The sequence below is a fragment of the Talaromyces amestolkiae genome, assembly GCF_001896365.1.
Source record: "Talaromyces amestolkiae strain CIB chromosome Unknown scaffold7.1, whole genome shotgun sequence".
In the NCBI taxonomy this organism is placed as follows: domain Eukaryota; kingdom Fungi; phylum Ascomycota; class Eurotiomycetes; order Eurotiales; family Trichocomaceae; genus Talaromyces; species Talaromyces amestolkiae.
This window is the reverse complement of record NW_024468043.1, coordinates 467,779-492,535: the sequence shown is the minus strand read 5'-3', so window position 1 is coordinate 492,535 and position 24,757 is coordinate 467,779. Positions and strand designations below refer to the sequence as shown.

General features: G+C 46.6%; 11 protein-coding genes across 11 annotated transcripts; 6 read left to right on the top strand and 5 right to left on the bottom strand.

The window, feature by feature from the left end:
- Nucleotides 1-777: 777 nt before the first annotated feature.
- BHQ10_004219 (uncharacterized protein) lies at nucleotides 778-2,052 on the top strand (the record flags this gene model as incomplete). Its single annotated transcript, XM_040876561.1, has 2 exons — nucleotides 778-1,448; nucleotides 1,500-2,052. The coding sequence occupies 2 exons, from the start codon at nucleotides 778-780 to the stop codon at nucleotides 2,050-2,052; spliced, it is 1,224 nt and encodes a 407-aa protein (XP_040732723.1).
- A 77-nt stretch (nucleotides 2,053-2,129) lies between these two features.
- Nucleotides 2,130-2,870, bottom strand: BHQ10_004218 (uncharacterized protein; the record flags this gene model as incomplete). The annotated part of the gene is made up of 1 exon (XM_040876560.1): nucleotides 2,130-2,870. The coding sequence occupies one exon, from the start codon at nucleotides 2,868-2,870 to the stop codon at nucleotides 2,130-2,132; it is 741 nt and encodes a 246-aa protein (XP_040732722.1).
- A 407-nt stretch (nucleotides 2,871-3,277) lies between these two features.
- BHQ10_004217 (uncharacterized protein) lies at nucleotides 3,278-4,983 on the top strand (the record flags this gene model as incomplete). The annotated part of the gene is made up of 5 exons (XM_040876559.1): nucleotides 3,278-3,410; nucleotides 3,465-3,973; nucleotides 4,040-4,473; nucleotides 4,538-4,773; nucleotides 4,829-4,983. The coding sequence occupies 5 exons, from the start codon at nucleotides 3,278-3,280 to the stop codon at nucleotides 4,981-4,983; spliced, it is 1,467 nt and encodes a 488-aa protein (XP_040732721.1).
- Nucleotides 4,984-6,234: 1,251 nt separating this feature from the next.
- On the top strand, nucleotides 6,235-7,993 carry BHQ10_004216 (uncharacterized protein; the record flags this gene model as incomplete). Its single annotated transcript, XM_040876558.1, has 6 exons — nucleotides 6,235-6,345; nucleotides 6,407-6,696; nucleotides 6,751-6,776; nucleotides 6,830-6,887; nucleotides 6,941-7,319; nucleotides 7,379-7,993. The coding sequence occupies 6 exons, from the start codon at nucleotides 6,235-6,237 to the stop codon at nucleotides 7,991-7,993; spliced, it is 1,479 nt and encodes a 492-aa protein (XP_040732720.1).
- Nucleotides 7,994-8,613: 620 nt separating this feature from the next.
- Nucleotides 8,614-9,623, bottom strand: BHQ10_004215 (uncharacterized protein; the record flags this gene model as incomplete). Its single annotated transcript, XM_040876557.1, has 3 exons — nucleotides 8,614-8,934; nucleotides 8,984-9,135; nucleotides 9,203-9,623. The coding sequence occupies 3 exons, from the start codon at nucleotides 9,621-9,623 to the stop codon at nucleotides 8,614-8,616; spliced, it is 894 nt and encodes a 297-aa protein (XP_040732719.1).
- A 3,760-nt stretch (nucleotides 9,624-13,383) lies between these two features.
- Nucleotides 13,384-14,645, top strand: BHQ10_004214 (uncharacterized protein; the record flags this gene model as incomplete). Its single annotated transcript, XM_040876556.1, has 3 exons — nucleotides 13,384-13,615; nucleotides 13,668-14,459; nucleotides 14,509-14,645. The coding sequence occupies 3 exons, from the start codon at nucleotides 13,384-13,386 to the stop codon at nucleotides 14,643-14,645; spliced, it is 1,161 nt and encodes a 386-aa protein (XP_040732718.1).
- Nucleotides 14,646-14,786: 141 nt separating this feature from the next.
- On the bottom strand, nucleotides 14,787-15,853 carry BHQ10_004213 (uncharacterized protein; the record flags this gene model as incomplete). The annotated part of the gene is made up of 3 exons (XM_040876555.1): nucleotides 14,787-15,336; nucleotides 15,395-15,489; nucleotides 15,545-15,853. 3 exons carry the CDS (start codon nucleotides 15,851-15,853, stop codon nucleotides 14,787-14,789), a joined length of 954 nt encoding a protein of 317 aa, XP_040732717.1.
- A 591-nt stretch (nucleotides 15,854-16,444) lies between these two features.
- On the top strand, nucleotides 16,445-17,309 carry BHQ10_004212 (uncharacterized protein; the record flags this gene model as incomplete). The annotated part of the gene is made up of 2 exons (XM_040876554.1): nucleotides 16,445-16,866; nucleotides 16,928-17,309. 2 exons carry the CDS (start codon nucleotides 16,445-16,447, stop codon nucleotides 17,307-17,309), a joined length of 804 nt encoding a protein of 267 aa, XP_040732716.1.
- Nucleotides 17,310-17,763: 454 nt separating this feature from the next.
- Nucleotides 17,764-18,834, top strand: BHQ10_004211 (uncharacterized protein; the record flags this gene model as incomplete). Its single annotated transcript, XM_040876553.1, has 1 exon — nucleotides 17,764-18,834. The coding sequence occupies one exon, from the start codon at nucleotides 17,764-17,766 to the stop codon at nucleotides 18,832-18,834; it is 1,071 nt and encodes a 356-aa protein (XP_040732715.1).
- A 262-nt stretch (nucleotides 18,835-19,096) lies between these two features.
- Nucleotides 19,097-20,636, bottom strand: BHQ10_004210 (uncharacterized protein; the record flags this gene model as incomplete). The annotated part of the gene is made up of 3 exons (XM_040876552.1): nucleotides 19,097-20,075; nucleotides 20,138-20,351; nucleotides 20,417-20,636. 3 exons carry the CDS (start codon nucleotides 20,634-20,636, stop codon nucleotides 19,097-19,099), a joined length of 1,413 nt encoding a protein of 470 aa, XP_040732714.1.
- A 444-nt stretch (nucleotides 20,637-21,080) lies between these two features.
- Nucleotides 21,081-22,088, bottom strand: BHQ10_004209 (uncharacterized protein; the record flags this gene model as incomplete). The annotated part of the gene is made up of 1 exon (XM_040876550.1): nucleotides 21,081-22,088. One exon carries the CDS (start codon nucleotides 22,086-22,088, stop codon nucleotides 21,081-21,083), a length of 1,008 nt encoding a protein of 335 aa, XP_040732713.1.
- Nucleotides 22,089-24,757: the final 2,669 nt, after the last annotated feature.

Sequence of the window (24,757 nt, the reverse complement as noted above, 5' to 3'; positions counted from 1 at the left end):
TCTGATTAGCCAGCACCATCCATGTACCTAATAGACTTCGCATTAGGGCAAATCAAAACTAACTGATAGTCATAGATAATTGGCAGCCTGTGACGAATCCGAGGTGTCTCTCACCAATACTTGGGCGTGGGGGCTATGCTTAATACTCGTACATATACTCATAATCCCAACCTTGAATAGGCTCTGATAACATCACCAAGTGTTTCTGCCAATGGCTCTTACTATCACCAATTACGCGTAAGTCTCCAATTAACATTTGCAAACATGGAATGAGTGTTACACCTATTGTCTGACTTCTGCTGGGTCATACTACTTATGTTGCATGTCCTTCCAAACCCGATCTTCCCCGAGACTGCTACTGTAAGATTCTTTACAAACGGTTGGATCCGACTTTATGCTCTGATCTGCACAGGATAATTTTCAGAGTATCCACAGCACCATTTGACTTTCTCGCCCGTTCAAGAGCGCCACCCTTATTGCCGAGTGGATTTGATTGTCCATTCGGATCGAGGGGGTATGCGTGAATGGCCAACCGTCACTGGTACTTGGAAAGTAGGTAGATTTCACAAGGTGGGATGCTACCGAACTACTAGATTCCAGAATCAATCTCCCATAGAATACCAGGGTAAAAAATGGCTGCATAGCCATATATAACTTATCTGGCTTCTGAGGTGAATGCTAAATCTCTATTTGCTTCCAATGTAGGGCGTTCTTTCACCAAAAAAAATCGGTACGCACGTGCAAAGTGGTTAAAACTACTTTACGAAATTAATAAACATGACCCCTAGTATTGATTCACCCCACCGGGATATATTGCACACACTCAACGGTGATTCCTCGAGTCTAGATAAATATAGAGGATACGATCATACAAGATGGTACGTCGGAAATGCCAAACAAGCCGCATCCTGGTATGTCACCCGCATGGGGTTTGAGGTGGTTGCCTATCAGGGATTGGAAACGGGTTCTCGTTGTACCACTTCATATGTGGTCGCCAACAACAACGTGAGATTCGTTCTTACATCTGCTACTCAGAGCTATTCTGCTCTTGAGGAGAGCGCGTCATCCGAGGACCGACAACTTGTCAAAGAGATATACGAGCACCTGGAAAAACACGGCGATGCTGTCAAAGACGTTGCTTTTGAAGTCGACGATGTTCAAGCACTGTTCTCGAATGCGGTAGCCTCTGGTGCTATTAGTGTTCAAGAACCGACAACAATCAAAGGTGGAGAAGATGGGTTCATAGTTACGGCAACAATCAAGACGTTTGGGGATACTACTCATACCTTCATAGACCGTCGAAACTATGTTGGAGCATTCCTACCAGGGTATCATGCAGTAAACGAGTCCGACCCCATTCAACGATATCTCCCTTCCATTTATGTGGACGAAATTGACCATTGTGTTGGGAACCACGACTGGGACGATCTGGAATCTGCCTGTAATTTGTAAGATTATACTTTCCCCTTTTGTCTGTCTGATCACTAAGAAAAGTCTAGTTATGAAGAATGCCTCGGTTTCCGCCGTTTCTGGACTGTCGACGACAGATCTCTCACCACTGAATACTCTACTATGAACTCGATTGTCATGGCTTCTCCGGGCAGCGAAAAGATAAAGATGCCAATGAACGAACCAGCCGTTGGCAAGAAGAAGTCACAAATCGAAGAATTCGTACAATTTTATAACGGGGCCGGTGTCCAGCACATCGCTTTCCACACAACAGATATTGTGCAGACTGTGACGAATATGAAAGAGCGCGGTGTTCAATTTATCAGTGTTCCAGCAACATATTACGAAGACCTTTCGGCTCGATTGGAGAGTTCTGGTATGAAGGTCAAAGAAGATATGGAGATTCTTCGAAGGTTAAGCATCCTTGTTGATTTTGATGAAGGGGGATACCTGCTTCAAATATTTACCAAGCCTTTACTGGACAGACCGACGGTATTTTTAGAGATTATCCAGAGGAACAACTTTGATGGCTTTGGTGCTGGAAACTTCAAGGCTTTGTTTGAAGCTGTTGAAAGAGAACAAGCTAAACGGGGAAATCTATGATATGAATGTCTTAATATTAGATCAAAGATGAGAAGACCAATTGCAGTGCCGAGTTCTGTTTTTCTATCACTAGAAATTCAATGAGCTTTCTCCTTCGTAACCCACTCTGTAGCCCCCCTCATCTTCTCAATTTCCACTTTCATAGCCTCTTGAACAATATTTCCACATAACCTTGCGTATGGATTCGCACTCACGGCCATCTTCATAGCTTCCTGGTCACCATATCTACCAGCCAGCTCGAAATCGGCCCTCGCTCTTTCTTCCATCTCACTTTGTGTCAACACTTTCAATTCTTCTGGTAGGTAGCTCGCATTTTCTGATCCATTCTTCGCACGTTTTGCTGCTTTCCACGTCATGTAACCCCTTTGCGCAAAGCCAGATCTCAAAACCCTCGCTTGGAAGTCACAAACCTTTTTATTTGGTTGTTCGGGTAATTCTAGTCTGATAGCAGTGCAGAGGTCGCTCCATAGCGTGGTGGTCTTTACCTCCTCGCTGTACAGGTTATTTCCGTATAACAGACGTAATACCTGAGCGCGATTATTGTATGCACTGGAATATGTTGGATGCGAACGAATCAGAACGGTCAATTGATCAATGGCTTGCTTGAGTGACTCCTCGGAAACGAATGAGCCGCCACATGTAGTAATGATAGAATGTTCATGAGACTGCAATTTTTCGAGGACAGTGGGAGAAAGATTGGTTCTAGTCGCTGTTGGTAGCTCGGGATCAACGAGGGACTTGGACAAGGATCCCGCGGGATGTGATTCAAAAACGCGGGATAAGACGAGTCGGTCGTTGGGGCTAAGAGTTTTTGCCATAGTTAAAAATTGTCGGAAATTTAGTATGTAAGTTCTTGGTACATGTAGATTCGTATTTTGATGTACCAACCATAAAGAAGGCGCGTCCGTTCGGTTGAAATCTAATACAAGCCTTCCAAATGAGCTCGGCAACTGATCGTTATCGTCGGCACAACACCCCACTGACGATCGCTGCATAGGTCTAATTTTTATTCCCCGAAACTAGGCGGGTCTAGGTGAGAAGGTCTTAGCATATGCACAGTAACAATACCCCAGCCTTAGTAAAGGACTTGGTAAGTTCTGACATTGCAGAAAAATTACCTACTTACAAGGATTTTTTTTGCGTGACCGTCATGCATGATCACCATTAACCTGGTTCTATTCGACTCACAGCAACAAACTCTTCTGAAGAAAGTATCGAGCTCAAAATGGACTATGGAAAAGTTCTCAAGAAAGAGGATATTGCTTATCATTCAGATAGTACCGATTGCTGGGTCATAATCAACGGAAAAGTGTGGGACGTATCAAATTATCTTTACAGTCACCCTGGGGGAGCAGATGGTAATATCCAAGTAACTTTATAATAAAATTCGTATAGCTAACGAATGTCTTAAGTCATATTCTGTCATGCCGGAAAAGACGCGTCCTTTACGTATAATCAAGTGCACGACGCCAAACTCCTTGAACGAACCCTGCCAGCAACATGTTTCAAAGGCACGGTCATCGAAGGAGTAATACCTCCAACACCCCAGGATGTCAAAAATGAGTCTATGAACGACAATTTGACAGCCGAGAAGTCATTACCCCCACTCTCCAGTATCCTGAGCACACACGATCTTGAAGAAATTGCCAGACAACACCTCTCGGAAAAAGCATGGGCTTACTATTCTTCGGCGGCTACAGATTTAGTCTCAGAGCGAGCAAATCAGTCATTATGGGGTAGGATCTGGTTCCGTCCACGAATCCTGAGAAATGTGAGAAATGTAGTCACAGAGCGACAAATTCAAGGAGTCAGGACGTCTGTGCCGTTTTATGTAGCTCCAGCTGCGATGGCACGGCTGGCCCATGACGATGGAGAACTGGCCATCTCAAAAGCGTGTGCAGATAATGGAGTTGTGCAGTGTGTACGTAAATTGCGCTTCCTGAGGAAATTGAATTTAATTTTGTCACATCTAACCCTCCGTGTACAGATCTGTATCAATGCATCATACCAACTAGAAGACATTGTCAACACAGCACCGCCTGGAACTCCGTTCTTTTTCCAATTGTACGTCAACAAAAGCCGCACAGCAACCGAGGCTCTGCTCAAAAGAGTCTGGGATGCAGGGATACGTGTCTTATTCTTGACTGTAGATGCACCTGTCCCGGGAAAAAGAGAAGCAGATGAGAAGGTCAAGACTAGTGCGATGATCAAGACACCTATGACTGGGACGCAGAGTGCTAATGATAATCGTGGAAGCGGATTGACTAGGATAATGGGTACGTATATCGATGATCAACTGGACTGGAATGACCTGCAATGGTTGAGAAAGATTTGGAAAGGGCAGGTAATCTTGAAGGGTGTTCAATCTGTGGAAGATGCGATAATGGCTGTAAAAGCTGGTGTTGACGGTATCACCTTGAGGTACGTCGCTTTCTCATTTTACCTCATTAGTGGGAAATGGAAGACACTCGTTGACCATATCCAGCAACCATGGTGGAAGAAACCTCGACACCTCCCCTCCAGGCCTCATGGTCCTTCTCGAGCTTAGAAAGTTCCACCCTCAAGTGTTTGACAGAATTCAAGTTCACCTCGATGGAGGCATACGAAGAGGAACAGACATTCTCAAAGCACTATGCCTTGGTGCCACCAGTGTCTCCCTAGGGCGTCCATTCCTTTACTCTGTTCTATATGGAGAACAAGGGGTTCACCATCTCATTCAAAGTAGGTTTCACCTCCCAATCACCTTCGAAAATTGCTGATAAAGATACTGCTATAGTCCTTAAGGAAGAGCTGGAAACGGCAATGAGACTCGTCGGAATCACGGATTTGTCTCAAGTCAGTTCGAAATTTGTGAATACGAAAGATCTAGACAATCTCGTTGTGGATTCAATCGTTGAAGGAGATGAATCTGTGCTTAAATCCAAAATTTAGCTATGAGCTAACAATCTATACACAAATAGCCAAATACCAATTGACATATAACATTACGCGCCCTAAAGAAGGCTGATACAAACACTTTCGTATGGTGATATTGTGATCGGCGATCACATAATTGTATGAGTCTGAGACACAAAAGATAATACCTTTTGAAGGGTACAATTAACTCTCATGGATATCATATTAATCGTATATCATCGTGATCAACAGTAAGATCATTGCCTACTAAGACACGTTTGTTGAGGTTTAGTCAGGTTAGGGTTTGGACATCAAAACCCTAACATCCCTCACTTTCCGCAGCACATGCTTCCATTCAGACTCAGAATTGGCTGACCACTGTACGATGCTATCATAATGATAATACACGGAGTGACGAATCTGCGGCCGCTAATCAAGGGATTCTACTCATCTCTTACAAAAGAAGAGTTACGCAGGTCGATCCCAGGCTTTTAATGGTCATATAACATACAGTCACTTTTGTAAAAAGCTGGTAAGAACCCCCGAACTAGCGGCCGTATTTCATCCTGCTCTCGTACCCCCACAATCCGTAGTCCTTTAGATTAATCTTTAGCCACCTTTGGATACTGGCCCGAAGCTTGTTGAGTGGAACTTCTCTTCTCAGTCTAGCTCCTCTAGATCCCTGTTCGCAGTTCTTTATATTTCGCGGCAATTAAAGATCAGGGTCTGTCTGGATGTACAAGCGCGGTACGTTTGTAAAATTACATGCGGCGTAAGAAATTACGTTCCAGAGTTTGACTACTGTTGGGCTAGTATGTATGTATCAGCGGATGACGGCGCTTGCGTTTTCCGGACAATAATTATCATGCCACCGTCACCAAAAACTCACTATGCCCTAGGTGCCTGGTCCAGAGCAAACTCTTCTTCGACTAGGGGTTATGAAACGGCTGCTTGCCACAAGACACGTAACTTAGTCAATCCATCATGAAAATGCCACTTCCCGTTCAGAACCGGATATAACGCTAGGTACATACTAGCTATGCTCTGGCACAAAGAAATCTGTTTTTACCCCTCAAACGAAGGATCCAATTGCAATCAGTCTAGTGTATTTGCGAGCTTAGGCAAGTACTAGTCAAACCAATGTGTGTGTGTCTGCTGCGTATATATTGATAGATCTTCCCCGACAGGCGTGAGGGGTACAAGGGCAAAACATTGCAATTGCGTGAAAGATCTCGAATTTTGACCGTTTAATACTCAATTGAATATTTATATTCAGAAACAAAGGCCATGGAGGTTGATAGCATTGTCGCCGAGCTTCGCCAGACCTTCGACAGTGGCAAGACTCGTCCTATTACATATCGCAAAGAGCAGTTGCGGAATTTGTATCATCTTGTTGTGGTAAGTTCAGAACGAAGTAAATGGTTGCTTTTAATTGCTGACTGTTGGTATTACGTGAAAGGACAACCGCGATCGATTCGCAGAAGCTATCTTCAAGGACGTCGGAAAGCCGCCTGTGCAAGTAGAGGTTTTGGAGACGCTATGTGTTGCCAATGAGGTTGGTATCCCCGTTACTTCTTCTTCTGTCGTTGTAATAGTGCTGAAATGCCAATTCGATGGCATCCAGATTGTCCACTTTTTGCAAAACCTCGACGAGTGGCTCAAAGATGACGTCGTCGAGACTCTACCACCTTTCGAGAACTGGTCTCCTATCATTCGAAAACAGCCAAAGGGTTTGGTTCTTATTCTGGGGTGAGCTATTTCTCGATTTTGGCTCGTAATAGCATGCTGACTAGTCGCTTATAGAACATGGAATTACCCATTGACATTGAGTAGGTTTTCAGTCTCGTCGTATCAATCATGAGATACTAATGAGCTCCTATAGCGCTTCTACCGTTCATCGGAGTCATTGCCGCGGGTAACACCGGTATCCTTCGTCCTAGGTAAACTGTTAACTGTCCGTGGTACGAATTTACACTGACCGATGAACCAACAGTGAATTCGCMCCCGCCACGGCCGACCTCCTCGTAGAGCTCTTCCCCAAATATCTCGACGCTAGTAGCTACCGCTGCGTCATCGGCGGCCGCGAAGTCGCCGAAGCCCTCCTCAAACACCCATTCGGCCACATACTCTTCACGGGAGGTCTCAAAGTCGGAAAGGAAATCATGAAAGCCGCCGCTAACCACGTCACTCCCATCACACTGGAGCTTGGTGGCAGGAACGCGGCTATCGTCTCTGACAAAGCCAATGTTCGTCTTGCCGCGAAACGCATTCTATGGGGAAAAGCTGCTGCTGCTGGTCAGACTTGCTTTGCGCCCAATGTTGTGATTGTGCATGAGGCTGTTTATGATGAGTTTGTAGGTGGTCTTAAAGATGTAAGATCCCCACCCTTTCAATTCTCCCACGATTTTGTAGCTCAGCTAATGGGTATCAGTACTACGCCGAGTTCTACAAAGGCAAAGCCGAACACCCCTCAGTCGGCCACATCGTCAACGCCGCCCAATTCTCCCGTGTCCAATCCACCTTCTCCTCGACAAAGGGTAAAGTGATTCTCGGCGGCGAACTCAACTCCACCACCCGCTTCATTGAGCCCACCATCGTCACCAACGTCGAGGCCGACGATGCCCTCCTCCAAGCCGAAGTCTTCGGTCCCGTCCTCCCCGTAATCAAGGCCAAGGACATCGAACACGCTCAAACACTCGCCAGGGAAATTGCCCCCGAAGCGCTAGGTCTATACGTCTTCTCCGAAGACCTCGAGGAAGCCAACAGAGTCGTCAACGCCCTACCCAACGGCTCTGCATCGATCAACGACCTACTAGGTCAAATTGCGCCACCCAGTTTGCCCTTTGGTGGATTCGGAAGTAGTGGATTTGGCGCGTATCGTGGAAAAGCAAGTATTGATACCTTTTCGCACAAGCAGTCTATTGTGACTGTGCCGACGGTGCCGGAGTTTGAGAATTTGTTGGAGTGGAGGTATCCGTATGCGGATCAGGAAAAGACTGTGGAGTTTATTAGGGCGAATATGTTGGCGCCCCTTCCACCTCAATAGGTAGGAGGGATTGTTAATCAGTAGTCTGTACTTGTCCAAAGGTGAATGCTTTAGATAGTTCCATAAAAACCATCTCTACCTGAGTTATATGTCGAAAAGTTTGTAAGGCCAAGGATGCAATGTCTTTCAATGTACGTACCCGTTGCTTCAGTGAGAAAGACCAAAAGCTCATAAGCTCCTGTCCATTGATTGATATATTGAGGGAGTAAACAGGTGTAGATTGATCGATGAAAGTGATACTTGACAAATACGCAACCGTTGATTGGCCACCCCGAAATCGCCAATCATGCATTTCCTTTAACATTTGAAAGTCGCAGAAGAAACAGCGAAGTCAGTTGAGGTATAAGAAAGCGAATATTGCAATCATTTTATAGAATTGAGTTCTATTCCTCTCCTAGACTCCATGACATTGCAACAAAATGGAGAAAACAGAAAGTTTTCACGAACAAGAACACTATCAGCGAGTCCCGTTCGTCCGAGCTACAGTAATTCGACACACGGGACATGGCAAATGCGACAAAAAGGCAGACAGAACAGAAGAAAAGCGGATGTAAGTGATGTCTCAGTCAATTTATACATAAAATATTCAATCAAAAATACAGACAGACAGATTTTGCTTCTTAGAACGCCATCATCTTCTTGATCTCGGCAATCGCTTTGCCGGGGTTGAGACCCTTGGGACATGTTCGTGAGCAGTTGAGGATAGTGTGGCAACGGTACACGCTCATGCTGTTGTTCAAAGCTGCCTTGCGCTCCTCGGTCTTCGAATCACGGGAATCGGCCAACCAACGGTATGACTGGAGGAGAATGGCGGGACCGAGGTACTCCTCGCTGTTCCACCAGTACGAAGGGCAAGAGGTCGAGCAGCAGGCGCAAAGAATACATTCGTAGAGACCATCGAGCTTGCGGCGGTCTTCGATCGATTGACGGTTCTCAAGACCCTATGCACACGTTAGTTGCTGGTAGGAATACTGGGGTTTCAGCACGCACATCTTCGGGCTTGCTATCGGTTTGGAGATATGGCTTAATCGATTTGTATTGCTTGTAGAAATGGGTCAAGTCAGGAACCAAGTCCTTGACGACGTAGGTGTGAGGGAGAGGGTAAATGCGAGATTCCTTGGTGGTATCCGTAGGGATACGGCCTGTGATTCGTTAGCCATGTCGCAAACCTATTGAGACTCCTTTGAGTTCAAAACAAGTAGTTCATACACAAGCAAGCCAACGTGTTGACACCATCAATGTTCATAGCACAGCTTCCGCAGATACCCTCACGGCAGCTTCGTCGGAAAGTCAATGTCGGGTCGACCTCATTCTTAATACGAATCAAAGCATCCAACATCATAGGACCGGTCTTGTTCAAGTCAAGAGTGTAGCTCTGCATGCGAGGCTTCTCGGAGGGGGTATCAGGGTCCCATCGGTAAACATGGAAAGTCTTGGTACGAGGCGTGGCTGAAGGGGCAGGTTCCTTGACCGTCGAGGTTTGCGACTCGGGCACGAACTTGCTGCTGGCGGAGGTAGCTTCGCTAACCTTGGAGAGAGGATCGACGGTGGCATAGGAGCGTGCGAAGACTGACGAGGTGAACAATGGCCGGGAAGAGGCCAAGAGGCGAGTGGTGCGAAGGGCGGCCATGGTGGGCACGAGGGATAGCAGTTCGGTTGAGGACGATATACGACAGACACGATAGATTGCAATGACTATCACTCAATAAAGAGCGTAGCAGCAGCTGGAGAGGAGCGGAGAGAGAAACGTGATCGCGTATAGCTTTCGAGGTGGAGAGAAGAGGGACTTTTGGTGGTATGAAGTCAAAGTCGAGGTTCGCTTTCTTGTTAGCCTACTCTGCCGCTCAGTGCTTCTGCCGAGGGCCCGTTGCCGAAAGCGACACGTGACATATGATTGTAGCCAATCAGAGCTGCCGTAATTGCAAGCGTTCGGAGACTTACGGCGATTGGGGTATCACGTGATGTGCGTCATGGCACGGCAATCGGAAGTGGTAGCTGATCCAGAAGGCTAGCCGTATACAGTTAGTAAGTTTTACTTCGCGATCGACCAATTAGAATCATCCGATTTGATTTCTCTTTCCTAATGACCATCTGGATCTAAGAGGCAGTGGAACATTATATCAACAGTATCAACGCAGCAAATCATAAAGAGTCTTCATATGCCTCTTCCCAGAAACTAATTGAGTCCTCTGCCAACCAGCACTGGATCTTGTTTCGAAATTCGGGCTGTTTACGAAACCACAACTGATCAAGACTCAGCTCCACAGTTTGACCATGCAGCGACTCATCATTGACATACGTATCGTATGCTTTGATTATAGTTATCATGGGAGTCGATTCCATGGGTTATAAGCAGGCTGAAAATGAGGTGATAACGACCCTTCCACGTGGAAATTTGTTCTGCTGGGTGTAGTGTTTGAAGAGCTAGATGCCTTGGACGACAGCAATTAAATTTACGTCCAAAGAATCGAGCCGCAGTAGTTCCAGCAGTCCATTTTCGTCCAACTGCTCGATTTTGCTGTATAAGAACTGAGTATCGGCAACAACAGCATTTGCAGCAAAAAGGTCTAAGCGGCTGCCTCCCCATTCAAACGTGGCCTTGAACAGACGTGCTTACTGTGGGCCTGACCGGACATCTATGGCTTGGAATAGAACTTGGTTGCCAAACTTCGAGACTTTTCTACCTATTTCCCCATTCACATCGGCCATCACAACCCGCTGACCCTGGGCTACTAGATGTTTCGTCAAATCTAGGCCAATGCCAGAGGTGGCACCTGTGATGAGTGCAACGAGCTGCGACATTGACGCTATTTCTGAAATGTCCGGTTTTTCTTCTTTTCAGTAGTTTCCAGTATGTACTCTGCTAGGGAATATCTTAGGACCGATTAAAACTACTTCTGTTCAGTGCGCCATAGTATTTGGTTATGGCCGAGTAGATGATTGAGGCAGGGCTTGTTTGCTGTAAGTGAGGTGGCCTCTCAAAGCCCTGCATGCATCGGATCTCCACACGTCGTAGAATTACTAGGTAATGGATCCTCTCCAAGGGTTTGCGGAGCAGCATAATGTATTCTACAGTCATTACATACTGCAAATACTTCAATACCTTGCTTATGTGGGTTGAACGCCTGTGTAGGGGACAACGGGGACAACTTTGCCGGAAAATCGTTTCATGTGGAGGACGATGGCCTGGTGCAGCCATGTACTGCACACAGCCAAACCCTAAGCCGACTGACTAGGAGACGGTACTAACCATTCTTCAACACATATCTAATCCAGACCCGTTTTTGTTCGATTTTTTTCCTATGTTCCAGAAGTAGACAAACCATCCATGGGTAGCCATGGCATTTGGCAAAGTGTTTCTCACTCAGGCCAAAGATAAGCCGCTTGAGGATGGATGATAAGATAATCTCAGATGAATCCAATTGTAGTCCATGCTGATAATTCCACTATTCATAGGTATATCGAACGTGGGTCTCAATCATCTTGCATTGGACAGGGAAAAAAAACGATACTGACATTTGAATAGCGCCCAATACGCACGACGGTATGACTGTCACAGACGAGGAAGAGCTCGTTGCTTCTGCAGTCATTTTCCCAGGTGATACTGGGAGCGAGTTCCCCAGAAATCCCAGGCGCAAAGCGCATCAATTCCTCGACGCTCCCAGCTAAGGATTATTTCTAGTCCCGCGACAAAATTGCGTCTGGCGAACCTGACCTCGAGGAGCTGGCATGTGTAAACTGGTGGCCCTACAGTGGCCATATTGCCTTCAGTCCTGTGTTGCCCAGACGCGGAACACATGCCGTGAAGCTGTGGCACATGGCCTAGAAACAATGGGAAGCCTAAGGCCTCGACTGTTTCCTCGATTTGATCGTCAGCCTGCGCGAGTTACACGTTGTCATCGAAGCAGACTATGACCGTGACGATCCCAAGCAGTGCGATCTAGCGTTAGGAGTAATGCAAACACTCATCGACGACGCAGCTAGGGATGGACATGACGAGTACCGAACACATCTCTTGCTAAGTGACCAGGTTGCAAGCACTTTTAACTGGAACGATAATGTGCTCATGAAGTTGAATGAGAAGATAAAGACTGTCTGGATTCGAAAGGGATTCTGGCGCTGGGGCGCAATGGTATATGGCGGGCTATATACAGAAGAGGATGGAATGGTGCCGCCGGCTGGATCAACGAGGTTGTAACTACAATTTCTCTAGATTTCCTTGATGTATTTTTCGTGCAAGCCTTGCTATATAAATTCACAATTGTATTTTTTGACTGTCTAGTCTCGATGGAAAATTCCCACAAAATCCGAAGGTCTAAAACATGAATTCCTCAGCTTCTCTGATTGATTTAGCACCTTTGTGTGCACGATAGCCTGAAAGAATTTTGCGCCTATATTGTTGACTCTACGCATTCCGAAGCTATTTGCTCTATTTCTCTGGCGAAGATCTCGGGTGTAATACTTGATCTTCTATTGTCATCGCTCCAGACTCAGATTACCTAGAGATCAAGACTACACTCTGACATCAGTTCTGCGGTGAGAATCGAACCTTATGCAATGTAATTCTGCATGCTCCATACTCTAAAAGCATCAGAGTGAAGTGCTGAAATATGTGATTGTAGATCMCCCGCCGCCATTGGGGACTCGAGCTGCAAGTCCGCATAGCCAAGACCTGCGGCTTGTCGATCTGCCCACTATGAGATGGATAAGACGAACATCACTTTCGTATCTGCACATTGACCTTGAATAGTTGATCACTTGTGTTCAGAGCTCAAGCATGGCGACCTGAAAGAGCACATTTTTCATGCATGAACAGTGGTGTCCCTCGTCAGTCGATCATCATACATCCTTTCTGCTATGTTGCATGAGAATGGAGAACTTTGCAATTGTTACACAAACTTGAAAGCATTTTCTGCATACAAGTATACATAGTACATACGAGAAAATACCCGAGCAAGCGCAACAAAAATTGCCGACGTAACACAGAACGACGCACAATTGCATCAATGAAATGTCAATGAAATGAAAAATATCCATTCAAGCCTTTCAACCCCACACATTGAACCACTCACTGCAGTTTATAGGCAATAGTACCGTGCCTGTTTGCGGTATATGCGGTCCGAATTCTGAGTTCCGGCGATGCCAATAGGAAGCAAGGGATCCTCTTTGCGCGGAGAAGTGACGATCAGTCACTTTCTGAGCAGCGAGCATGATCCAGACTCTGGGGTTCATGGCACATTACTTTTGTTGCTGTCCATGGCTGGCTGAGGCAGTCATGACAGACACTGGGTATAAGTATCGCACCTTCCCAGTGATTTAAGAGTAAAGAGGATGATTGCCTTCAACGGACACTTTCCAGCGCTTTTCCAATGTTAGCTTCTTCAGTCAATATGGCTACTTTCAGACTCTTTTCAGTACTCTTATTGAGCATTGCTAGTCTGGTGCTTGCAGCTCCTGTTGCTGTCGAGACTGACTACGATGTGATCGTTATAGGAGGTGGCCCTGCCGGCCTGAGTGCTACGAGCGGTCTCTCCAGAGTGCAGAGGAGGACATTGATGTTAGACTCGGGCATCTATCGCAATGATCCTACAAGACATATGCACGACGTGATCGGAAATGATGGTAAGTAAGCCCCAGACAGATTAATATGCACAATAATCTAATTATTCACAAGGCACTGTTCCGGCGGTCTTTAGAGCCCTCGCTCGGGACCAAATCTCGCGATACAATGCAACCACCACCATGCGCAATGCAACTGTCACATCTCTGGAGTCCATCAACAACGGGTCGTACTACAGAGCGGCCGACTCCGACGGCGAGGAATATACCGCTCGCAGGATTGTCCTGGGTACTGGAATGAAAGATATACTCCCCATTACTCCCGGCGTTGTTGAGGGATGGGGTAAGGGTATTTACTGGTGTCCCTGGTGCGATGGATACGAGCACCGTGGTCAGTCATTTGGCATACTGGGTAATCTGAGCGATGTCATGGGCAGCGTGATCGAAGTCTGGACTCTGAATCAGGACATCATTGCTTTCGTCAATGGCACGAACACCCCCGAACAACAAGCAGCACTAGCCGCCAAATACCCCAACTGGGAGGCGCAGTTGCAAGCATACAATGTGACGATCAACAACGAGACTATTGTATCTATTGACCGTCTTCAGGATGGCAGTACGAACAATGACCCCGCTCAAGACTTGGAATTTGACCTTTTCCGTGTCAATCTTACAGATGGTTCCAGCATTGAGCGGGCAGCCTTTATCACGAACTTTCCAGACGACCAGCAATCCACGCTACCAAGAGCTCTTAATCTGACAATGGACGGAACGAAGATCAAAGTCGGAACAAACATGAAATCTAGCGACAACGGCATTTACGCCATTGGGGATGCTAATAATGACGGAGCGACTAATGTGCCGCATGCCATGTTTAGCGGAAAGCGCGCTGCGGTCTATATCCACGGTATGTCCTTCGATTTGTATAGCACTAGTACATCTACTTACTACTACAGTCGAACTCGGTCGCATAGATTCACTGGCAGCCATTGGGAAGAGAGGGTTGTCTGCAAGGGAGCTTGAGGAGGAGGCAAATCAGCTTATTGGCGATGACTTGGAGCATCTATGGAAAAGAGCTCAGGAAAGCGTCTAGGGTTTGCTTTGATGCTTGAGTTATGCTGCTTATACAAGGTGGTTGGTTGATTAACGACGTGGACTGGAGATAAATCAATACTAATTGTATTCTTAATGTTAATGGATGCCAAATGCCACACAAATGCGTATTTCGTGCTCACTATTTCTTCGACAAAGTAGCCTTATACTGAGCCTGATCGATATAATTTTGATGCCACGTATAATCCGGATTCTCCTTCAATAACTCTCGAATCACTTGACTCCCAGTCTTCGGCTCCCTACCCAAAAGCTCCCTCATCAACGGATTCGACACATCTGCATCCCCCTTCGCTATACCTTCAAACCAAGACAGTCTCGAGCGCCAGAACGACTCTGGCTTCTTACCAATGTCATTTTCTGTATGATATCTAACATACTCTTCCGGTGATACGAGCTTCAGCTTAACGTTGCGGTTGGTCGTTTCGTTGATGATTTTAATGATGTCCGCTCCTCGGAGTGGCTCGTTGGCAGTCAGAAGTACGATTTCGTTCTCATGTCCGCCCTTCAGGAGGAGTTTGGCGTTTGCTTCACCTAGCTCTTCGCGGGATGTATATGTAATGACCCCGTCTTCGGGCAAGACTATGGTCTCGGTGCTGGGGTACCATTGGAGGAAGAGAGGAAAAGCGTCGCCATAGATGCCTTCGCGGATGGAGGTGTATGTAACACCTGACCTAAGTCATGGACTTAGTTAATAGAACGTATAGAAATCAAAGTGTTGTTGGAGCATACTCTTTCAGCATCTTCTCGGTCTCGAGATGAGCTTGCTGCACAGAAACCTTCGAGTCTGAACCTAATCCACCAAAAGCCAGAGACGTGTACCATACCTAGCCTCACATTAGCTCCAATTTCTAATTCTCCAAATTAATTCGGAAACCGAACATGTTTAACACCAGCCCTCTTAGCAGCTTCCACCACATTACGATGCTGCACCTTCCTCCGCTCATTGTCAAACGTATTCGTACTAACAAAGTACACATTCTCAACATCCGCAAAGGCTGTATCTAGTGTCGCAGGATCATCAAAGTTCGCAACCCGGAAGGATATCCCGGCCTCTTCGAATTGAGAGCGGCTAGCTTCGTTGGAGGATGCAGCGGCATACTCGGTTGATGGTAGATGTTTGGAGAGATAGGCGAGGACTTGGCTGCCAAGACCACCTGTGGCGCCTGTTATGAGGTATTTAAGCGTCATTTTATATTTAGGATGTTATTCGAAGTTGGAGTTACAAAGGGAGCTCAATGCAATGTGGTATTCGAAAGAAAGAGCAGGCACAAAACATTTTTAGATTGGAGAAGCTGGTATTATTTATATGCAGCATTGAAGCCAGCGTTTCCATGCTTTCGAGAGGTTGGTTAGTAAGTATCCCGCGCTGTCACATGTGCTTTCGCAAATAAAGATAATTGTCCTTCGTCCAGTCTAAGTATTACGAAGACCAACAAATTCAGGCAGCGGAGTTGTGACCTAAGGCATCCATTTCCACTCCGCAACTCCGCTGATGTAAGCACGCTGGTTGGCTGACCCCTGAACCTGCTCTTTCTCCATTCTTGAATCTCCACCAACTCTAATCTTCGTCTCCCGTATTTGTTTTTATCATTATGGACTCGCGTTACGTACGAGCTGACGAAGCCGCGCGATGAATTGACACAAATTGTACGATGCACTAGTCCAGATATTGCCATTACGCTCGCTCTCGACCAGTCACCGTCCAACTCCGCATAGTGTCGCTCAAAGAATATACGTGCATTCCTCGTGCCTTACAGGTTCTCCACAACCTCAAGCACGATGACAGACGGCCAGAGCCTCGAACCAATTTCATCACCAGCGCAGCCACAATCAGTGAACATTCCAAAGCGCAAGCCCCTCCCCACAAACGATGGCCCCGTTGTCGAATCCACAGCGACCACTACGGTCGTGGACGATCAGAGCCATGAACGACTACAGAATATAGCTTCGGACCCCGAGAAAGATGTCGCAAGTGGCACATGGGAGTCGCGAACGGTCAATAATGGCGCTCGAAGGCGATTTGCATTGCCTGCCCTGTCGCTCGCTCTTTTTGACAAGGTCCGTCTTGGTCCGTTGGACAAGTACCTGCCGTACGAGCAACGGAAGCGCCGCTATGCGATTGCTGGAATATTTGCTGGATTGATAATTGCTGTATTGGCACTTGTTATCGGTCTTGCGGTTGGATTAACGACGGGTAAAAAGTGAGTATATTGCTCGTGCTTTGCATAACAGACAAATTGGCTGATCTGGTATGAATGTCAGAACCCAAAATCTCCCTCTTCCAACCTCAAATGGAGGACCATATAGTGGTGATCTCACTTACTATGAGCCTGGTCTGGGAGCATGTGGTATCACTTCCTCTTCATCAGACAGCATTTGCGCTGTATCTCATTTAGTCTTCGACGCCGCACAAAAAGGGTCAAATCCCAATGCAAACCCACTATGCGGGTTGAAGATACGACTGCGCAGAAATGATGAAAGTGTTGATGTGACGGTAGTCGACCGTTGTGTTGGGTGCAAAGCGACGGATATCGATACCACAACCTCTGTATTCGGAACGTTGGCGGAGATTGACCAAGGCCGAGTGACAGTTGATTGGGCTTGGTTGGAGACTTCGCCCGTCAATGTCAGCGCTGTTTCTTGATACTGAAAGACATCAGCGCCACAATTTACTGTGATCTATTGCGCCCACCGGTGTTTTCCGTTATGTTTGTGTTGGGGAAATATTTCTGGCCTCACTTTTCGCTTCCTTCCATTCAATTGTGTGATACCCCTTTAGCTATCCTACTACTTATATGCCTGTATTTTTTCATGCCTAATTGTTCACTCATCTTCAACTTTGTTCTGAATTATGAATCTTGGCCTCTACTTACCACCTTGACACCTATCACATCAGAAACAAGACTACTGGCATCTAAGTGGTCTAATTATCTATTTTGCAAATCATCACAGAGTCTTTCACAACTCTTTCACAATTTGTCAGGGCTAGGGGCAAGTCACTTTCTCAACATAAAGCACACTCATACCTCTTGCTTCACGGCAGCATCCACATCAACAAAGACATTGAACCCAGAATCATATCAAAGAAATCTCACGCCATGGCAGGACATGCTGGAATTCCGCGTAAATTTGGTGATAAGCGATTCAACTTCATCACCAGACTTGAGCACCTTGAAGCTCGTTCTGTGACGCAAATTCGTGACAAGGGCAACATGAGGAGCTGTGTGCCACTAACGTGCTTGACGGTCTCGCCTCCCCAAGCTGATAATTTCCTTACTAGCCGACCACGCATTCCACCCGTTGACTATGATTCCCCGACGAGACACATCATATTGTACCCTCAGCCAAGCCAGGTGCAGTTCCAGCTCATCAGAATTCTCGAAAAATGGCTCGATAACGGAGCGCAAATATTGTCAACATCAAGCAAGCGATACTGCACCCGCCAGTCTTCACAATGGAAACTGTTTGGGCGCTGGCAAGGATGCAACTACTTTGCTCGTCTCATCCTTCAACAAGTCGGCGCATTTCCTAGCATTGTCTTTGAAACTATCCATTCGGTTCGCGGAGACGAACACAAAGGACATTTCGAGCGTGACTACATCTATGAGAAAGCGGCGCGCTGGTTTGAAGGCTCAAACCGAGCAGTGCGATTGGTAATCATCGCCATCATCTCGCATGACCCCGTGCTACCCTGGGCGTCGCCTGTATTACATGGCTTGAATCCATCATCGCCGTGCCACGACTGGGGGATCTCACCTAACGAAATCGATCGTAGTGCCATCTCCACAATCGCGACCAACATCACCGTGCAGGACAAACAATCTACTGCCCGAACTGTAGTCGATATCTATGTCGCCGGAGCATCTTACCCGAAACACCGCTGCTACGCAGAACATGCCTGGCACGGTGTCTTCAGCGCGGATGGGCAAGAACAACCTGCTGATGAAAATAGCGTTGCCTCCAATCTGGCACTTTCACAGTTCTTTACGGATATTACCAGCCCCTCGCAACGCAATGCGTTGGCAGAATTGCCGCTTCCGGTTCATGAGTTCAGGACTACTCTGCCGCGTGCAGTTGCGAATGATCGCTATGCGCAGGCTGAAATTGTTGCTCGGGATGCTCAGAATGAAGTTCGAAAGTGGATGGCCCAAGGGTCGCCTACGAACTGATCGCTTGATTGACAATTCCTTCAATGGTGTGACGATAGTCGGCAGTGGAGTCTTTCAATGACGCTTTAGGTAAATTGCCTCCCATCGGTAAAAGAAAGTAGGCTTGCTACACAATTCACTTATAGCAAACGACCTTTGTGTGTATTTGTGTGTGTAGGGGGTCTTTGTGAGAGGTACATACATTAAGACAATGAACATTAGATTTCCTCTTTTCATTATACTTTCTTTTACTTGTACTATGTTTCATATCTAGTACTTTAGCTTAATACTCCGGCCACTCTGGGTCAACTTCTGCTTTCCATGCTTTCAGTCCACCGCGAAGATCACCAATAAATCGTTTTCCATCTTGGCCCAAGCCTAATTCTTTCAGCTTCTGAACAGCCAATTGCGAATCATTGCCCATACGGCAAACGAAGTATATCGGATCGGTGGAGCCGGTAGAGACTACTTCCGATGAAAAAAGTGACTTTAGTGATTCCTTTGAATCTGTATTTTGGGCTTTGCTTTGCAGAATTTGGCTAATGGGGATATTAATGCTGTTTTCAAGATTGCATATACCGAATTGGACGGGATCGCGAACATCGATCAATGTATATTTCTTGGAGTCGTAGATAGGCTCAAAGTCGCGTACAGTTATGCGTTCATCCTTGGAAAGCACTTGCGGAAAACTTGCCGAACCACAGAATTGAACATAATCTGTTGAACCCGATTGAAGAGTCGCTAATGTGATAGTCGGCTCCGATGAACAGACAGCACAATTGGCACGTCGACCTCTTAGACGAATTGTACGGAACGGGGGTTGGCTAAAAGCGGAGAAAATGTGCAGGGCAGGTCGATCATCGGCGTTCTGATCAGCAGGCTTTGTGAGAACCTTGATAGTCTCAAGAGCTTGTAAGAGACCCATTGTACCGACTACTGGTCCGAGAATACCTCCATCTGCACAGCTAACAACAGTGTCTGCAGGCGGTGGCTTGGGAAAGACACATCGGTAACACGGTCCGCCTGATAGATCGCCAGGTGGTTTGGCCGGATTGTTCAAGACCATGAGCTGTCCATCGGTTCTCAATGCTGACGCTGAGACAAGTGGTTTGCCGAGAAGGACCGCCGTATCAGATATCAGATATCGAGTCGCGGGGTTATCAGTGCAATCGAGAATAATGTCGTAATTTTGAAAGATAGCAGGTGCATTCTGAGGAGTCAAGTGCTCCCGATGGGCATGATATTTCACGTGAGGATTCAATCTGTGACAAAAAATATAGTGAATCAGCGATGTATTCCATTACGCCATAGACTGTGATCTTACTCTTCCAGATACTCAATCGCACTGTCAACTTTGTATTTTCCCACATTCTTCGTGCGGTGCAGAACTTGGCGATGAAGATTCGAGGATTCGACCGTGTCTCCATCAACCATACCAAGTGTACCAATTCCAGCGCCCGCGAGGTATAGCGCTGCAGGGCAGCCTAATCCGCCTGCGCCGACTAATAGAACCGATGCGGATCGAAGTTTGAGTTGACCTGATATACCACTCGTTAGCAATTGGACAGAACCCGAAAAAACGAAGTCGACGAGAGATTTTTACCAGGAAGTCCAATCTGCGAAACGATCATCTGGCGTCCGTATCGCTGGTACTCCTCTGCTGAAAGAGGCCATTTGCGCTCAGAATGCTCGCTCGATGCTGGCCTTGTTTCTCCTTGAAGCTTCTCGGCCGCTTCAAGTTCCTGCTTGAGAGCTGAAAGTTGGGATTCTGTGGCGGCGATTTGCGCCCGTAGAGCTGCACATTTGGTGTCGATATCCTCCATGTCGATTATAATATCGTCGAAAATAATCAGTCGCGCCACATGAGGAAGAAGATGAAATGCCAAAAGTTTAGCGGAATGCATCCGCGACCCCACGTTTGCTGCCTGAAATGTTAGGCCAAAAATGACGCGCCAGGCGAGAGCGACTGACGCTTTGTTTCCTTATTTTCCTCTATATCTACATCCTACTCAGACAACGCTCGAAAATCATCAGACCTCCTCTCGGTAGAATTAGAGCATGCGATTGATACACACGAACCGGGCTTCTTTGTCTAATAAGTCTGTCTGCTAGGCACATACTAATCATTCATTTTCATTCATTCATGGTCTGAAGACTTGACTAAGTAGTCTGCTGCTAAATACTGACTATTTACACTCTTTGCACGATTAAAACAACAATAACCTCAATCCAACTCTTTTAGGCTTAGTATTCTGCGAATACGAAACTCAGTGCTTGTGGTTGCATCCAAACCCAGCTGCCGCCCTCTTTCGCTTTGCGTCACTCAAAGGAATCGAAGGAGGCAAGAAGCTGCGACCAGATAGGTCGACATCTCTCTTGGAGACCATGATTTCACTGTCACGCTTGGACTTGGCAATGTTGGTGGAATAGATGCTGTTCAACCAGTTGGCCAATCTGTAACCACCCTTGGCGATCTGCAGCTCGATGGTTGGGATGACGCTGTTGTAGTAGGTAGGGTATAGATCACCACTCTGCAATGCTGACACGCCATTAGGCATGACGACAGAGCATACAAAGGCGTTGGCATCGCTAGCCCAAGTGGTGGCAGAAGTGACGGGATCGGAGATATCATCACCCTTGATCCAGCTTGCAGCCACGCTCTTGTAGCTACCGCTGTTGATCGAGTCGATGAGCTCGTTGGCCCAGGTCTGTGCATCAGACAGCGCAGATCCGCCAACCAACTTTTCGGGGATATAGGTGTCCCAATCCGCGTGCAAATTATCGCTGTAGCCATCAAAAGTGACGCTGATGTCGTTACCGCCAACTTCTAGAGCCTCGTCGTGCAATGGCTGAGTGATGTCGCCAAGGAAATGAACAAGGAATTTAAGAGCTTGGGCTTGGTTGGCTGCGCTAAGACGACCGTCGCCTACACGCTGTGTGTAGTTTGCGATAGCAGAGATGGAGCAACCCGTAGAGCCGCAGTCTCGCGCATAGTTGACGTTGCAGTTGGTTGGGGGGCTGTCCTCGGCATCGATAAAGTGGAAAGGAGCAGACCACTTGCCCGCAGTGGTGCTGCGGTAGGTATCCGCCCAGGATGCGATGTTGGCGAGGTAGGAGTCCGAGGTATCGCCCAAGACGCCCTGGGCCCAGGCTGCTGTTGTGCTGTCTAGGTAGTTCTGTGCGACATACGCGACAGTGGCATGGCCGAGAGTACCCCAGGCTTGGGCACCCTGAAGGGCAGCCAGGGAAAGGAGGAGCGAACGAGAGTCGAACATATTTTAACTTGAGATCTAGCTAGTAAGCGAATATGTCTGAGCAATGCGATAGAAGGTAAGTTTCAATGCCCAACTTCTGGCGGACAACTTTTCCCAATTTATACAAATATCTATCCACTGCTTATAGCCAAGAAAAACAAGACTTTTGCCGGGGCATTAGGAACACTTGGCAGGCTGGCACGATGCTTGATAATGCCGTCGCATTGGCATCGATGCAAATAACCTTAACACTGACGAAATGAGACCTTGCCGCAAGGATGGTCCCGAATACCCAATCACGAGGCAAACCTCCTGTATGCAAATCATGCAGATCAGATCGCTATCTTGTTTATAGCGAATTGGAGTCAGAAACAAGAGAGTCTAAAAGGCCCTAAGAAACCCACCCGTGCCGCGGATGTAACCGTTGAGCCCCAATGGGGCTCACGTGCAGAGTTGTCCTGATAACATTCGATAAACACCATGTTTATTCATGCAAAACGACGCTGAAATAGCCTTGCCAAGACTATGCCTAGGGTTTGGTGTATCCGGAGGTCGCCGTCTCGCTAAACTCGCGATAGGAATAAAATCTAATCAGATTAGCATGACCGTCCGCAGCGCTGAAGATGCATGCTTATTGACATGTGAATGCGATATTTCATTTATTTCGAGTCATTGGACTGCTTGCGACTATTGACGTGCTTTATTTGAGACAGCCACAAAGGGGCATCCAACATTTCGCCTCAGTCGCAGAAGAAATGTGGACGAATCCATAGATATCACCTCGACGAAATACACCTCAAAGTGCTGCTTTCTTTTCCTTGACTTCGTATCATTATTCATGCATCGCAATCGCTCGGAAAATAAAGTAACGAAGAATCATTGTCCGAAGATCGAGTCGATATCGTTTCTTTGCATCCCCAGCCCCACATAGACTAGTGACAAGGATCCTATAGACATCTTCATTCCCAAACCAGGCCTTGCATTATCTACCTTCTTGAATAGGCCCATTCCCGAAGACATGGTCTCTGAGCATGCAATTCGAAATCGAGGATCATTTTTCTCGCCGTGTTCCGCGCATGGCGTCTGATCATTCTTGGAACCCGCATGTCTTTCAACATCAGCTTCTTTGACATCAATGTCAAATCGAGTACATTGGTCACATCGAATCATCGTTCTTCGCTTATTCCAAGATCGGTGTAAACGGTGCTCGGGGTAAATTGATTCGATCATGACGCTTCTCAGGTCAAACCCCTCGCAACTATATCTGCGTTCGTATTAAGAATACTCTGAATAGGGTATTGAACCACTCTAAATCTTGTTGCCGATTAATTATAAAATCGCTCAATATGAGATAGACATGCTTTCTCTATAGCCGACAATCGCCGGATGCGCGAGGGAACCATCGCTGATTCTAAAAGCATGTCAATATATCAGTTTGGACGTGGCCTTTTGGGAGCGGACGGATTCACAGTCGGTGTATGATTATTGTATGAATATAGGTGAGCGTAAGTTACTGGGCGTTGTACTTTTTATACTACTTGCGGTAGCCTCCAAGGTTCTCACTTTTAGGCACGTTAGTAGTACCATGGTCCCTAGCTGTCTGATTCTGATAAGTGGCGTTCAGGGAATTGTAATGTTTTCATCCAGGCCTGCACGCTATGAGAAGCATTATACTCGGCATGCGGTAATGCTGCTAGACAGCCCACTGCTGGTTTTTAAATAAGCTGAACACGTAGATCCGTGTAGGGGTATGCTGCCAACAAGTGTTTATCGCATTACTACAAATATCCACTACAAAATCTGAATATTTGACCATCAATATTTTAGACAAAGTGGGAATCATCATTGCTATGTAGCTGCGCACCAAATCTCGAGTATTTACATCTCGACGATCAAGATCACGTGGTGTAGCAAGCCCTCGATCTACAGAACCTGCTACTGTTGACAGAATGAGATAAACAAGATACGTACTGATACAATCGCGACTTCAGTAACTACGAGATCAAGATTTTAATTCTTACTTTTGACAATAATGGTACCCATAAGTAATTACCACAGGTCATCATAGCTTTCGCGTTACATGAAAAAGGAGGAGAATGACCGATATAGTATCGTTTCGTAGCAGGGGATCTTGAAATTGAGAGATTAGTGAACCAATTTTAGTTAATATAAACTAATCCTATTATCCATGAACAACTGCTGAACAGAGTCCGATTTGCTTCGACGAATGGTGCGGACCTCGCAAATACCTCCAGTGGAAAAGGAAGCCGTTAATTGGTTCAAATTTGCGAGCTAATGGCACGGCTAAATATTTAACTTCTGCCAGCGCCATAATTTGCAACCTCAACCAACAACAACAAATCAAAATTTTACGAAATACCACAGTGATTGTGGCTTKCTCCGCAATCTCGCATAGCTGATATTGTCTAACTACACTGTTTAGAAGAAGATGGATGACACATTTCGTGATATTAAAAGGCAAAAGACCCGTTCGCCAACCGCCCCTACGTCCTGCACAGCTTGCCATAGTAAAAAGCGAAAATGTGACAAAAAGCTGCCGGCCTGTGACCGGTGCTCAAAGTATGTCATCAGACCCATTCTTCACAACAGTTGCTTATATATGATATAGGAACCGACAGCGATGTTGTTATCTCAATCTTCGTACGATGTCTGCAGTTTCTCCGACTTAC